This window comes from Nuphar pumila, chromosome 4 (genome assembly GCF_984573655.1).
Source record: "Nuphar pumila chromosome 4, dmNupPumi1.hap1.1, whole genome shotgun sequence".
Classification (NCBI taxonomy): Eukaryota; Viridiplantae; Streptophyta; class Magnoliopsida; order Nymphaeales; family Nymphaeaceae; genus Nuphar; species Nuphar pumila.
This window is the reverse complement of record NC_143252.1, coordinates 111,999,044-112,013,385: the sequence shown is the minus strand read 5'-3', so window position 1 is coordinate 112,013,385 and position 14,342 is coordinate 111,999,044. Positions and strand designations below refer to the sequence as shown.

The 14,342-nt window shown below is 34.9% G+C and overlaps 1 protein-coding gene across 1 annotated transcript in view; it reads right to left on the bottom strand.

The window, feature by feature from the left end:
* LOC149840598 (O-fucosyltransferase 1-like) overlaps positions 1-12,869 on the bottom strand; it is a 42,435-nt gene extending 29,566 nt beyond the window's left edge. Inside the window, exons 1-7 of the mRNA XM_090005098.1 lie at positions 12,862-12,869; positions 12,596-12,785; positions 11,364-11,442; positions 11,159-11,229; positions 10,603-10,691; positions 5,489-5,612; positions 5,118-5,401 (exon numbers count right to left, since the gene is read on the bottom strand). Of these exons, the coding sequence (XP_089861224.1) occupies positions 5,118-5,401; positions 5,489-5,612; positions 10,603-10,691; positions 11,159-11,229; positions 11,364-11,442; positions 12,596-12,785; positions 12,862-12,869 (845 nt within the window). The remainder of the gene's footprint in view (positions 1-5,117; positions 5,402-5,488; positions 5,613-10,602; positions 10,692-11,158; positions 11,230-11,363; positions 11,443-12,595; positions 12,786-12,861) is intronic.
* Positions 12,870-14,342: the final 1,473 nt, after the last annotated feature.

The window sequence follows — 14,342 nt, the reverse complement described above, 5'->3', positions numbered from 1 at the left end:
GGGCTAAAACATAATACATCTCTTGTCTACATAAGATGACACTTGAAATGAGTGAAATAAGCCAACCATGGGCAAACATCTAAGCGACTAGAACAAGAAGACAAACGCCAACATAGGCTAAAATCACACACCATGGTGTGAATCAACGTGCCTTGTCTACATATAATAACACTCAAGATAAGTGTGTTCAGCTACTAGACCAAGAGAGCAAAAGCCAACAAAGGGCTAAAAACACACGAAGGTGTAATAAAATTCTTGTCTACATATGATGACACTTAGATAATGGGCATAAAAGGAAAAAACTTTTGAGGCAATAAACTTGTAATGAAAATAAACCTCGAATGAAACAATATTCCTTTTAAAAAAGAATACTCATAATAGCATTTTGGAATAAATGCAAGTAAAACGTATCTTCAACAAGATACTACAACCGATAAAATAATATTCTTTAGAACAAATATGTGAACATACACACCAAGAACACTTGTGAAAAAACACAAGAACACATGTGCACACCGAGCACATCATACGGAATCACAAATGTGCAAATGCACTCATAAGATTCATAAACAAATAAAAGGTTGGGCTATAATCCCAAAACATCTTGATTTTAAATGTACCTTAAAACATTTAAGGTTTCAAATACCATATGTCCATCACATTTACATAGAAGCATCCATAATATCAATGGCACAAGAGAAAAAATGAGTGACACACTCATAATTAGAGATCAAATAACAAATCATTTTAGAGTCCCAAGGTGCCCATAACTCACCTCAACAACCATCTATAATATGGAAGGTGGACAATCTAAAAATGATACAACACGAGGTGCCCATAACTCACCTCGACAAACATCTTTAATATAACAATACTAAGGCCAAATAAATGATGCATTAAATAACATGTGATGGACAAACATAAATGCCACAAAAGGGCAATAAACACATAAGGAATCATTTTCCAAATAAAAGTTTTTACAAAGAGGACCGATTAACAAATTGAATCAAAGGTCCAATATAATCCATCAAAACAATTTTGCATAAACACGAATTATGCTTAATCTTCAAAAGAAGTCTTGTACACCAAAAAAGGCTTATTATGCAACATAACATGAAATATTAAGCAACATCATGTGTATGAACCGATTTGGAACAAACAAGCCTTAACTATGAAAGACATAAGGTGCAATTAAACGGTGAAGTTGGTGAAGTTCAAAAATAACAAACTTAGGCCAATATAGGCATTCATAAAGATGGTGAAGTTTGAAAAACTTATGAAATCTACTATTGCAACTTAAAAATGATAAACAATCATGAAATCTTCATAAAAGAGTATATACTCACAAGAAGATTATAAGGACCGAAAGGCTCCTTAAGGAGAGTTTGAACAAAAAACATATACAACTCCCAAAGAAGGAGAAAACTCCATTAAAGTGGAAGAAATCCCAACAAAATAGATTCATTAACAAAACCTTATGATAAGTAAGATTGTACTATGGCTTAAATAAAAAGTAAACATTTATTGAGGAAAAATTTAACACTCTTAAGTTTTATCAAAAAACATGACTTAATAGATTATTACCTACTCCTAATGAAATAAGTACACAATAAACATTAGTGAAGACCATAACTTTTGTAATGAAATATGCAGAAAAGCAAAAGAGTGCATTAAGCACTTACAACATTTACTAATGAACAAACAAAAGGGCAAACACCAAAACCCACAAGAGACAATCACAACATAAAAATATAAATGTCTCTTATTGAAAAGAGAGAGAACTCTCTAAATGTTGAAAACATCCTTAAGAGTGTAAAGATGGAAAGAAAATCACCATATTCCATAAGACCATTTTAAAACTTAATTCAACTGGTATTATAAAAAAACTTTCTTAATTAAATGTTGCTTATATAAAACGGACACATAATATGGAATTTTTCATATATGCCAAACATTTTTCAAAAAACTACATTTCACAAGCATTTTAATCTTAACATACCTTTCTTTAAAGACTAAACATTCATATAAAGGTATTTTCATAAACAAGGTTAGGTTTAAAATGTAAATTCAAAGTTCCAACGGTCATAAATTTTTACCGACCCATTAAAGCAAGTTTTGTGCAATCATATATCTAATTTTTCGCCAAACAAGTTATCATTTAAAGTTTTTCAAAGAAAAACATACAAAAACGATTCAATGGAGTAGCAAGTAACTCAAAAAAAACATAATGACAAAAAGCACACATAAAGAAAAGAACATATTACATTCTTCATACAATACTCAAAGAAATAGAATGCATACCGAATAACTATAAGAAAGACAATAGAGAGAAACGAATACTTCACCATTTTTCTTTAACAAATTCTTGAATACCACGCTTCCCGATGCACCAAAGAGCAACTCGATCTCAACCTTGCTCTGATACCATGTTAGAAAATGACTTGAAAAACATTGGGTTCAATAATGAACCCATACCTATGCACGTGAAGTGCAAATATACCCATTAAAGGGAAACAACACAAGCACATAATGTGCTAACACATAAAACCCATAAAAAGGGAAAAATATGACATAAAGTCATAAGTTGCATATCATTGAAGAAATAATGGAGAAGGGGTAAAAACCCCGTTACAATGGAGCAAGAGCTCCCTCAAGGATTAAGAAATACAAAGGGGAGAGCCCCTATTTATAACAACAAAAAGGAGCCTTGGAGGGGCTCCACTCATAGACGTTGGAGCCCCTCCAACGGTCACAAATGTGACCGTTGGAAGGGGCCCAACGTCTATTTGAATGGGCCCCCCAAGGTACCTTTTGGTACTTGAGAAAAAAGAAATAAAAAATAAAAGAAAAATAAAAATAAAATAAATTACAATCACATTCATAAAGTGAATGTGCGTAAAACAGAGGAAAAGACTAAAATACCCCTACGGCTAAACAAAAGGAAAATATATATATTATATATATATAAATAGGAGGATACATATACATATATACCATATATGTATATGTATCATCTTTTATATATATAAAATATATCTAATTACAACAATGGATGGATACATTTTAACAAGCCCAACTAGCTGGTCTAGCTCCTAATCAACTATCAGTTACATAAAAAACAATAGAAAATGAAAAAGACAAAAAACTAAAAATACGGAAACTCGTTCATCCCTAGTGGACTGACACTTATTATAATATGAAATGACTGAAATACCCTTGATGAGTATTTTAGTTTACATACATAGTGAATTATATATATATATATATATATACATTTTAACACCCCCTCAAACTTTAAATGTGATCACCAAAAGTTTGTCAAGAAGAAAATAAAATCGAGGTGACAGAAGCGCCTTGGTGAAGAAGTCTACTAGTTGATACTCGGAAGTAACATAAGGTAGGGTGATAATCTGCCTCAAAAATTCTTCATGCACATAGTTGCAATCCATTTTTATATGTTTGGTTCTTTCATGAAATGTATGGTTGTCAGTTATGTATATTGGAGGGTGTCTGAAGATGAACGCTTATGTCTTCAAGTAATCTTCGCAACAAAAAAATCTCTGATGTTGTAGCAGTCATTGCACGGTACTCGGCCTTAGTAGATGATAATGATATCTTTTGTTGTTTTTTGTATTTTCACGACATCAAAGAATCACCTAAAAAAAAAAACTAGTAATTGAGAGTCGATCATTTGGATCTCCTCCCCAATTTGAGTCAAAATAGAATCAAAGAAAACTATATGCAAAACTATCCTTATCTGTGTACTTTTCACTAAATTTCCCTCATACAGGAATATGTTCTATCATGATTTTTCTGGCAGTAAGCTTTTTCTTAGACACAATTTTTGTCTTAAGCTTTTCCTTTCCTAATCTTTTTAAGGGTCACATAGTACGGTTCATAAGTTGCAATACCTTGATATTCAGCATAATATAACCCTGAGTTATTATATGAAGGCACTGTTCTTCGTCTCTCTTTGTTCAGGTGTTTTTCTTAAAGCTAAAATGTTGTCAAATATTTTCACTATGTAGTTCCTGTCTTACTCATCGACGCCCACATTCTTTAAGAATACCATCTAAACCCAAGTCTCATTTTTTTCTCATCTTGATATTGTTTTTCCAACTTCTAAATACTAACTGTATCAATACTCAGATTAAGCTCTCCCTCCTGGTCCACTTCATTCCCCACATTTTTCATTTAGAAATTACAAAAGTACTTCCAAATATCTTCTTAATTTTTAATTCAACCATGTGATTGAAATCTATATTCATCCTCTATTTTGGCAACATATGTGTCTGTGTATGTGTCTTTTTGGTATCTAACTTGGTGCAACGCATAAAAGTGAAAACCCAAATATATACACTAATATCCAAATCTTTTCATTAAAAAATACTGCAAATTTGATATTTTTTTCCTCCCACCTGTTTGGAAGAAAAAAACAATGAACATCTTATGAACAGCATGAAGAAATCAAATGGGATCTGCAAGGTAGGGAATTCAGCCTTCCAAACAAATAAACACAGGAGTCATTTGCTTGTCTATTTCAAAATTCCCCCATACAGATGCCTCCAAGATCCTTTGTTCTAAATGACCTATAGAGTTCCTATTTAATGAATGCCAAGATATACCAATTTGCAATAGATTTGCAAGAAGCAACTTACATCCTAGTTCAATTTTGCAATCAAGGAATTTGAAATTTTCAAAAGTTCTCAAAAGAAATCATCCACATTCTTAATTTGCCTAGAGTGAACGGTTGAACAGGAAAGCAAGAAGCCAGCTTGGAACAATGGTTACATGTATCCCAAATAACACATTGGATTACAAGAGATCAGCTTCAGGTCTTCTCCCACAAGCCAATATTGAAGTAGCTATAGGCCCGCAGAAAAACATCCCAATGAGACCATATGATCCCCTAGAGTCAGACCTAAGTGCCAAAACAAAAAAGAACTCTATAGAAATATGTAATGGGTCTATGCGCTCAAGTACGAAAACCTAGTCCTTACACATCAAACCAATGCATCAGTATTGACAATTGTATCCAAGCATACAAACAAAGAGCACCTCATAAAGCAAATTCATCAGAAAATAGAAACAATGAAAATGGGGAGTTACATATTTACCCAGCAAAGGCAAGCATATCCATTTCAAAACGCAAGTGTATAGACATAAAGTGGCCCTGTGCACGAAGCCTGTTTACAATTGCACTGCTTAATTTCATTATATGTGGCTTAAACCTTAAAGCATGAAAATTGACTCTGCATCTAAGCCGTTGGTATTCTGGTTCATCAATCTCTTCCGCCAATCTGTGTGAAAAGGGAGTGAGGTAAATAGCACCATGCTCCTTCATCTTTTCCAATGCAACTGTTGCATACCAACTGATAGGAGCATCTCTGGGGGGACGGAGCTGCAGGAAAAGAGTTCTTAAATGAATAAGAAAAATGCAAAACTTGTACTACATTAAATGGTCCTGTTAAATATTATTAACCATTACCTGATAAGGCTTCAGCTTTTTTTTCTTTTTCCCGGATGTATTTTCAGGTAGGATGTGTACCACTCGTACGTCAAACTTAAGAGATGCAATAAAATGATTGACGTCATAGATATCTGAAAAACCACTGCATGAAATACCATATAAATTATTCCAATGTGAACTTCAGCAATAACAAATAGTATGTAAGCAAAAGCTGCAAAACCACCAGGTTTAGACACTTCGTAGTAGGATAATCATCAATGATTACAACTAGAGAGGACAGAAGTGATAATAGCCTATATCCCGTACAAAAGTATATCCTTATTACCAGCAGAGATCAACGGATTACACCAAGAAAACATAAACGAAAACCTAAAACATATGCCATAATCAACCACAGAATTCACATACACGATGGTAAAACATCATAGAAAAATCTAAGCAAATCCATCTGGTAAAAAACCTTTAGTAAGTATTCATATCAATAGATGAACTTCATTAACCATAGGCAATCTGCAGAAGAATCTCTATCATGGGAAACCTTAGAACGTCAGTTCTTTAGCAAACAATAGGAGTTCATAATATTGTAGCATTTCATTAACCATAGTTTTATCTTTTATGTCTCACAGAGGCATACACTCAAGTGCACAATATCATCCAAGTTTTGAAAATGATATCACTAGTCTAGCCAAGAGACCAGCAACTTCTACATGATGGCAGCTATAATATATATCACAGTTTCCTCCAAAACCAACATGATATATTGCAGCCAGTAGGAGATTCCTGATGAAAACAAGCAGTCATCTCAGGTTGCCAAGAGCCAGGTTGCTAAACTAATATATTGCTGACAACTGAACAGCAAGTAATTGCAGATGTCAATCATGGAGCATAAGCATAGCTTTGCTTTCATGCTTGTTTGCTTTTAGTTCTCTGTGTGATGGTATGCTTACGATAGGGCTGATTATGATTAGCTTAAGTAGTCCTACTTCAGGTAGGACATTATTGATGTTAAAATATATATGTATATATATACACATATGTAAGGAACAAGGAGATCTATTAAGAAAAAGATTTATCAGAATCTTAACAGTTACATCAAATCACAAACTACACGAAAGTTTCCCCTTCTATATAATAAATATCTAGTTTTCTATTGCAATAGGTCTTTGCCTTTATAGGGCCATTTTAGTCATTTTCATGTATGTAATTAGTATTGCTCATTAGGGGGCAGAATTGTAATCTTTCCATTTATTTTATTTTTGTCTTTAATTTTTGTATAAGGGCATATCGGTCTTTAACCAATATAGTCATTGGGATCTCCCCAACAGCTATATTTATAGCCCTTAGGAGCATCCCACCGGCTATATTGGCCCTCTTGTGGTCTATAAAAAAGGGTTAAAGTCCCTTCTTGTAACTAATGTTTTTCTTAAGCATTTTAGCCCGTGTTTGGCTTTTTGTATTGTCCTTTTGAGGACTTATGATTGTTGTTCATGCTCTTTGCATGCCCTTATAGGCTTTTATTATTTCCGCTCATTTGATTACAATTGAAATATCGGTTGCCACCAAACTCAGAGAAGAATTTTTTTGGGAAATATGTTGAAAATATTAATTTGCAAATGGAGCATTGGATTAAAACCTTTGACTCATTATCATCAATGTTTGTTTTTTCAGAGTTATCGGAAGCTTCTTAGGTAGGTGGGAAGCATGCTTCCTAGAAACTCGCTTTAGAAGTGTGATACTCGTGGCTTCTGAAACTTCATGAGAATCTTGATTCCCCCACGCTTCTTTGTTTCTCACACGCATTGTTCATGCTTCATATATGCTTTTCTCACGTTTCTTTTCATGTATTTCATGTGATTTCTCTCACGCTTTCACTCACTTCCCATGTGCTTTCTCTAAATTGGTAAACATTGTTAGATTTTAAAAAAAAAATACTTTTTTTACTAAAAAATCATGAAATATAAGAATAATCAATTTTAGTTTTTATTTGTTTCTTGTTTGATTCCTATTCAGTTCTCATATTGCTTTTTTATTCCTATTTCACTTTGAAATTGTTACTTCGCTTCTCGCTTCCTATACATTTTAAAATGCATCGCTTCTCACTTTCGCTTCCCGTATCGTTTTCTAGTCAGACAACCTTGGCTTTTTCACTTCTCTCTTTGCTTACCTCTTCTTTTGATTATTTCATCACCTCTATTTCCTCTTCTCCAAAGTTATTCCTTTCCCGCTCTTCTCTTCTTTTGACTCCCCTTTTCTATCTTTTTCTTTTTTCTATTTTATTATTTATCCAATCTTTTCCTTTCTGTTTAATGTTGAAGGGTAGTGATGTTCATATCATCACCCAATTGATGTTATATTGTTGGACATATCTTCCTAGCAAAGCATACCGACCTAAGATACTCTAATCATTTCATTGAATAAAGCATGATTTGCATTGAATGAAGAAAGATATGCAAATTATTAATCCCCCATTAACATTTTAAAACTAACTTTATTTTTAGGGAATCATAGACAGCTATATAATTCAAGGTAATTGTTCGGTGAGGGTTTTTCACATAGATATTTTCAGAAGGTGAAAAATCTCGGAAAAATCTCAGAAGCTTAAAAAAATTGAAAAAATATAAATAATAGGAAGAAAGAATAGGTTTTCTATTAATTTTCTTACAAAAATATAAAGAAATAAGTTTTTAAATTACAAAAGAAACAAAGAATGGGAAAACTGAACTGAAATAAAAATAAGTTTTTAAAAAATTGAAAAATAATGTGATATTTTTGTTTTAACGATAGTGATATATTGAAAATATCGCAAGATTTCTCGATATTATCAGCTATCTTAAAATATCGGTATTTATTGTGATATTTTCAAAATAACGCTCATATTGGTGAAAATGTAGGGAATTATAGTATATGATAAAAATGCCACTTGATTGGCAGACTTTGTCAAGAAAACCGAGAAGGAGTGGGGGGAGAGAGGAGAGGAGAACTCGATCTTTGGGAATCGGCAGACACAATCTTTCTTAATGCTGCATTAATCCTTCATTAACATTAATAGGGTTACAAACAATTTTACATGTACAAAACTGCCCTTTACAAGAAAAACATATTACATATACATGTATAAGAAGCTATGTCACATGGGTGTGGGTGCGAGGATTCGGCACTTCCGAAAAACCCGGGTGCGGGGGTGCGGCAGGGGCAAAAATGTAAATGTAAATATATATATATATATATATATAGAAAGGGGTCGGGGGTGAAGACTTGTTACCCAAGTTCTGCTTGTTGTGTACTTTAGCTCAACGGGACAAAATTGATGAACCGAAATGATTGGCAATCTGATCGACCCAGCCTGATGCGTTCTGCTGACTGTCATGATTCAATCATGTCTGAAACTCCCTGGTCTTCATGAAAAAAAATATAAGCGAAAGGTTTGACGTGGTTTGTTGGAGAGAGAGTCTTCACGAGGCCTACGATGTCACTGCCACGCCACTGTCTAGGGTTCTTCAAATTTCATTTTATATACAGTTGCACACAAATTACACCTAAAAGAAATTTATTGGATTTGACATGTGGAAAAGAGAGGTCTACACAAGGCTACGGCTAGAGCACCTCGTCAGGAGAAAAGTGAATACTAATAGCCACCAAGGCTCTACTCTACCACCATCATTATCATTTATTATCATTTATTATGGAGAGAGAAAATCCTTGACGAAAAAGGATTTGGTTGGTTGAAGCATAAAGACTTCAAAAGGCTCTTGAATTTTGGTTTTAATTTTTGAGGAAGATGGATCATCATTTCCAACGCTGTGAATTAATTGTTTGGAGGCAGGAATAGCATGGGATGCCAACAAAGCTCGTCAGATGTTGTGGACACAAGTGCCCCTTTATAAAACAAGAGCAGCAGCAAGCAAGCAGCTGTCCAGAATTTTTTTTTTTAAATTCTGCAGCCCATTTCGTAGGGCAAATTTAAAAAAAAAAAAAAACAAACAAAAATGGACCAAAATGATCCTGGGTGCGGTCAACGCACCCAGGATCGGGTTGACTGCACCCGGTGCCGCACCTGCACCCGCGTCGAGTCGCGTCGACGCGGGTGCGGCACCCTGCTAGCCGAATCCCTGTGACATAGATAAGAAGCTGTATCGGATATGGATTCTCTATTGGATCCATATCCGATCCATATTCTAATAGTATAGCCTTCCCTTATGAACTTTTCCTACTCAGCATCTTCCATCGACGATGAGTCTGAGGAATTCAAATGCAATGAAAAAATCCCAAAAATTGCTGGTGAAAACCTTGGAGCAAACAACAGGCATTGTTTTGTACCCATGTCATTGAAGCAGGCTCAGGCAGACACTAGCCGATATTACATTATGAAACGATGAGGCTTCTGCTAACAACAGGACGTGGGACTAATTATTATACCCAGAAGATACACTAGATGCAATCATTGTATCAGAAAATGGATGCCTCGCTTCTTAAGAAATTTATTCACGGTCACAAACACCAGGTTACAGACTTAATAGCTGAAGAATCATGAAAAAAGTACATTGGTATTTCTTATGGAAGAAGGGAAATGTCAATCTCACACCAGAACCGTACACTCAGATTATGTAAGCAGCATTTGTGGTATCACCCACATTGACTTGTAAGACAAAACAATCCTTGGATTGAACATCAAGAAAGAGGCACACAATGCACTCTGCCAATATCATGTTGGGAATATTTACATCATGAAAGAAACTTTAGGGGAAATAGAGGGAAAGATTGAACTAATTTAACAAGAGATACCATCTTCAGTTGACGAATCCAGAGACATTCTACAACATAAAATCTAGGAGATACTCCGAGATAGGACAATTACTTTGGCCAAACATGCTCACATTACAGTACTAAGCACATCCTACCATAGCCTTGCCACAAGATTTAAATATCCTCTTACTTTACAGGGTAAGACTCGCTGTTGTTCAGAACACTCATTGGATGATGCTTCATGAGAAAATACTATTGTAAAAGAATGAATTTGGCATTTACATTCCAAAGAGGAATTTGCATCTTTTCAATAATTTTAGAATCATATGAGTAAAGGAAAATACAAATGCCTATTAAAACAGGATGATTACTAGGAAGAAATGAAATACCTCTCATCATGCCAGTAGTAATTGGCATCTAGGTCAGGTAGCACAAGTGTGGCATTCATTATTCGTGCAGCAAGCACTGCATTACATATCTACAAGACCAAAAGGGGATTAGATTCAGTCTCTCAATTATATTACAGGACATATTACAACATTTTACAATGCTGACAGCAAAATTAATCCCTTTAAAGGATTTTGTGATATTGAAAATGGTAGAATTCAACATATTATTACACGTGTGAAACTGAGCATTTAAATAAACAGAAGATGAATAAAAATATAATGCATGGCAGGCTGTTATCATTTTCTCTCACTAAGAAACAAAAGGAAAAATAGGTTCGCTGCCTTTATGGTTTTCATGCAACTGTTACAAGGAAACAAGACAAACAACAGTACCAATTTATAAGTTTTCAAAGAAGTTTGTCCCAAATTAGCAATACAGGGAAACCCAGCTCCATTGATCAGTCAAAACTATCACGAAAGCTGAAATAGGAAATTGATGTTGCCTCAAAGATAACACAGGTTAAATTGCGAGAGAGAGGGGGGTTTTAAAACACACCGCAGTTCGCTGTTGATTCAGACCACCATTACAACGAACTTTCAAGTACCCATTGCTTTGACCAGGAGGAGCTGTCAGAATAACACAAACAAACTCTATTTCAATGATCAAATGAATATCAACCAGCTACATTTCAGTCATAATATCACATGGCCGAAATTCAAATATCACAATTTCCAGGCATAAGGACAGAGAAATCACGTACGAGGCCAGTTAGACCTTGGGGTAGATGACGGCCTCCAACCATCTGAAGGAGCAGTTGCCCAGAGTTTATTCACATTGATCTGCTCACATAAGCCAAATATACACCCAGAAGAAGGCTCAAGCTAATCAATGAACAGGTATACAGGAGTTGCTCAAGATGGTATTGAAATAGAGATCCTAGCAACAGCCAAAGCTAACTAGGAAAAAGAGGTTGAGAGCAATAAGCATACAATCAAGATCAAATTTTCTCTTCACCGCTTTCAAAAAGAAAAACTCCGAAAAATAGACATAAGATTTCCACATGTGAAACTTTATATAATCATCATCATCACTATCGCAATCATAATCATAATCATACTGTGATGATGATGATTAGGACGATGATAATGATGGTAGTGATGGAGGCATCATTACCGTCAAAACAACAACCAACGTCACCTTAAAATGATGATGATGTTAATTTTGATATAAACATTCCCTCAAAAAGAATTTTTGATATAAACATTGCACCCCACCATGTCTGAGAGTGTGCATGTGTTTGTGAGTGCGTGGCCGGATCAATAACGAGTTTCAATCCATGTAACAAAGAAGTGCAAATATTCTGAAAATATAGTGATTTCGTCACTGCATTTAGAAAAGACCATGCATTTCTAAAAAAACTTGATATTTTGAAAAAAAATCAACCGTTCCGAAAATTTTGGTGTTGTTATCGTGATATTAACGTGATAAAGAACTTTATATATTATTTATATTTCCTTTACGGTGCTTTTGTATTTTAATTTTTTATATGTGCTGATATTTTCACGAGATTTTTTCCAGTAAAAATTTAATAAATCGCAAGATTTTTCTCTCTCATATTTTGCCAAGAACGCTATTCGTTCTTTTATATGCACTGATATTTTCAGGAAATTTTTCCCAGAAAAAAATAATAAATCGCGAGATTTTTCTCTCCGGGATTTTCCAAAAACGAGATTTACAACATTGGTCTTAAATCTCCAGAAACTAATCTAGATAACTGAAGGTGATAAAAATCCTTTTACAAATCCAGAATTTCCTCCATTTCTACAATGAAATCCGAACTCGACGAACTGCAGCAGAAGCGTAAAACCCTAGAATCTAAACAGCAACGAAATCGAGACCGAAACGTGCAAGAAAACGGCAGGAGCAAGAAACAACAACAAAATTCTACCAGAAACAAAAAGGATCGAGCGTAGAAGCCAGAAATCTCACTACCTCCGGCCGCGAAACCGAGCCTGTTTCCCTGATCGTCGAGAAGAGAGAGAACGTGCAGATCAGGAGGACGACGAGCGCCACCGACAGCCTCCCTGCGAAGCCCTTCATCCCGCCGCTCAATTGCTTCAGATTCCGCTGCCCTCCTCTCCTTCCGAACACGTCCCCTGCCCTGGAACCACGCAATATCACCCTAATTCCAACAACCATAAAGAAAAAGAAGGCATAATGTGAAACCCTGAGCATTGCTTCTCTGAAGAAATCCTCACCTCCTCATCTTCCCCCTTCTGCTCAACGACTTCCGAGCGTCAATCGATCCCTTCGTCTATCGGATCAAAGATCGCCCTTGCGATTCCTCCATGTATGAGAGAGAGAGAGAGAGAGTAACCACTGAAGAACACTGGGATAACGTTGGAAATGTTTGGGATGGATTTGCAAAATAGCATAAGGCAAGAACTATTTTGCAACTCAGTGACAAGGTAGGGACGAACTTGTAGAAAACTCTTTTATAAATTTTTTTTTTGGAAGTTATTTCGATTTGCAAGCTTGAAGGCTGAGAATGGGCGGGCAAATTTACTCTCTTTGCAGCTGAAATTTTCCCGTATTGACAAAACATCCATCATAATGTCACAAAGACACGATGACGCGACACGAAAGTTCAGTTTTTTAAAAGAAATAAAGGACACGAGGACAAGAATTTTTTTTAAAAGAAACAATTATTTTTTATATTTTAACATAAAAATAAAATTTTCATGGAAAATAATAATATATTGGCTGTACGTGTCGTGTCGGTGTCCGATCCTACAGCTACCTTTACTTCGTGGGGGTTGAGCTCGGTAATTGATGTGTTTTTAATAAGTTTTTTGTCGCCCTTAGAAGAAAAAAGACTTTTATTCCTTAGCTTAAATACCTAAAATCCAATATTTTTTTTTTCTTTTGAAAGGCAAGCTCAGGGTTAGGCAGAACCACTTACCACATGGGATACCACATAAGTGATTTAGAGTTTTTTTTTTTTTGCATGAGATTTCAAATCACATGTTTGGTTAGCTGTGTCAATGAGATTCAACATCACATGTTTGGTTAGTTGACCATATAACCGTCAAAGCTGCCTTTGTTGTCGTTCATCTGACCGTATAACCGTCAAACCTGCCTTTGTTGTTGTTCATCTTAAAAATGAATGACACCAGTCAAACATAGTGCAGAGGCTCATTATCAGCCGTTCATTTTCTGCTGCTCCAATGCCGTTCGGTCCCTTCCCTTCGGTTCATGAATGGCTCCAAGAAAAAAAGTGGGACTCGTCCTAGTGATGGCATACTATATATATATATATATATATATATATATATATATATATATATATATATATATATATATATATATATAGAGAGAGAGAGAGAGAGAGAGAGAGAGAGAGAGAAAGCACGTTAAATGGGTTTTTTATGCCATTTGGTGCTTTTTTTGGCAATTCCAACCCCATAAATGTGTTGGGCATGGTTGATTGGATCATGTATTTTTTATAAAAAAAATGATATTTGGAGACTCAAATTTTACAAAGATTTTACACGGGTGATTTTTAAACCTTATAAAAACCCACCCATGTATTAGAACTGAACACTTCAAGACCTATAAAATCAATAAAATCAAGTACATAGACCACATATGTGCTATCAGAATTTAAAAATAAAACAAAAAACCCTAAAAAACTCATTTTGCAACTATCATAAAACACTTAAAACCTATGGGGCTGAAC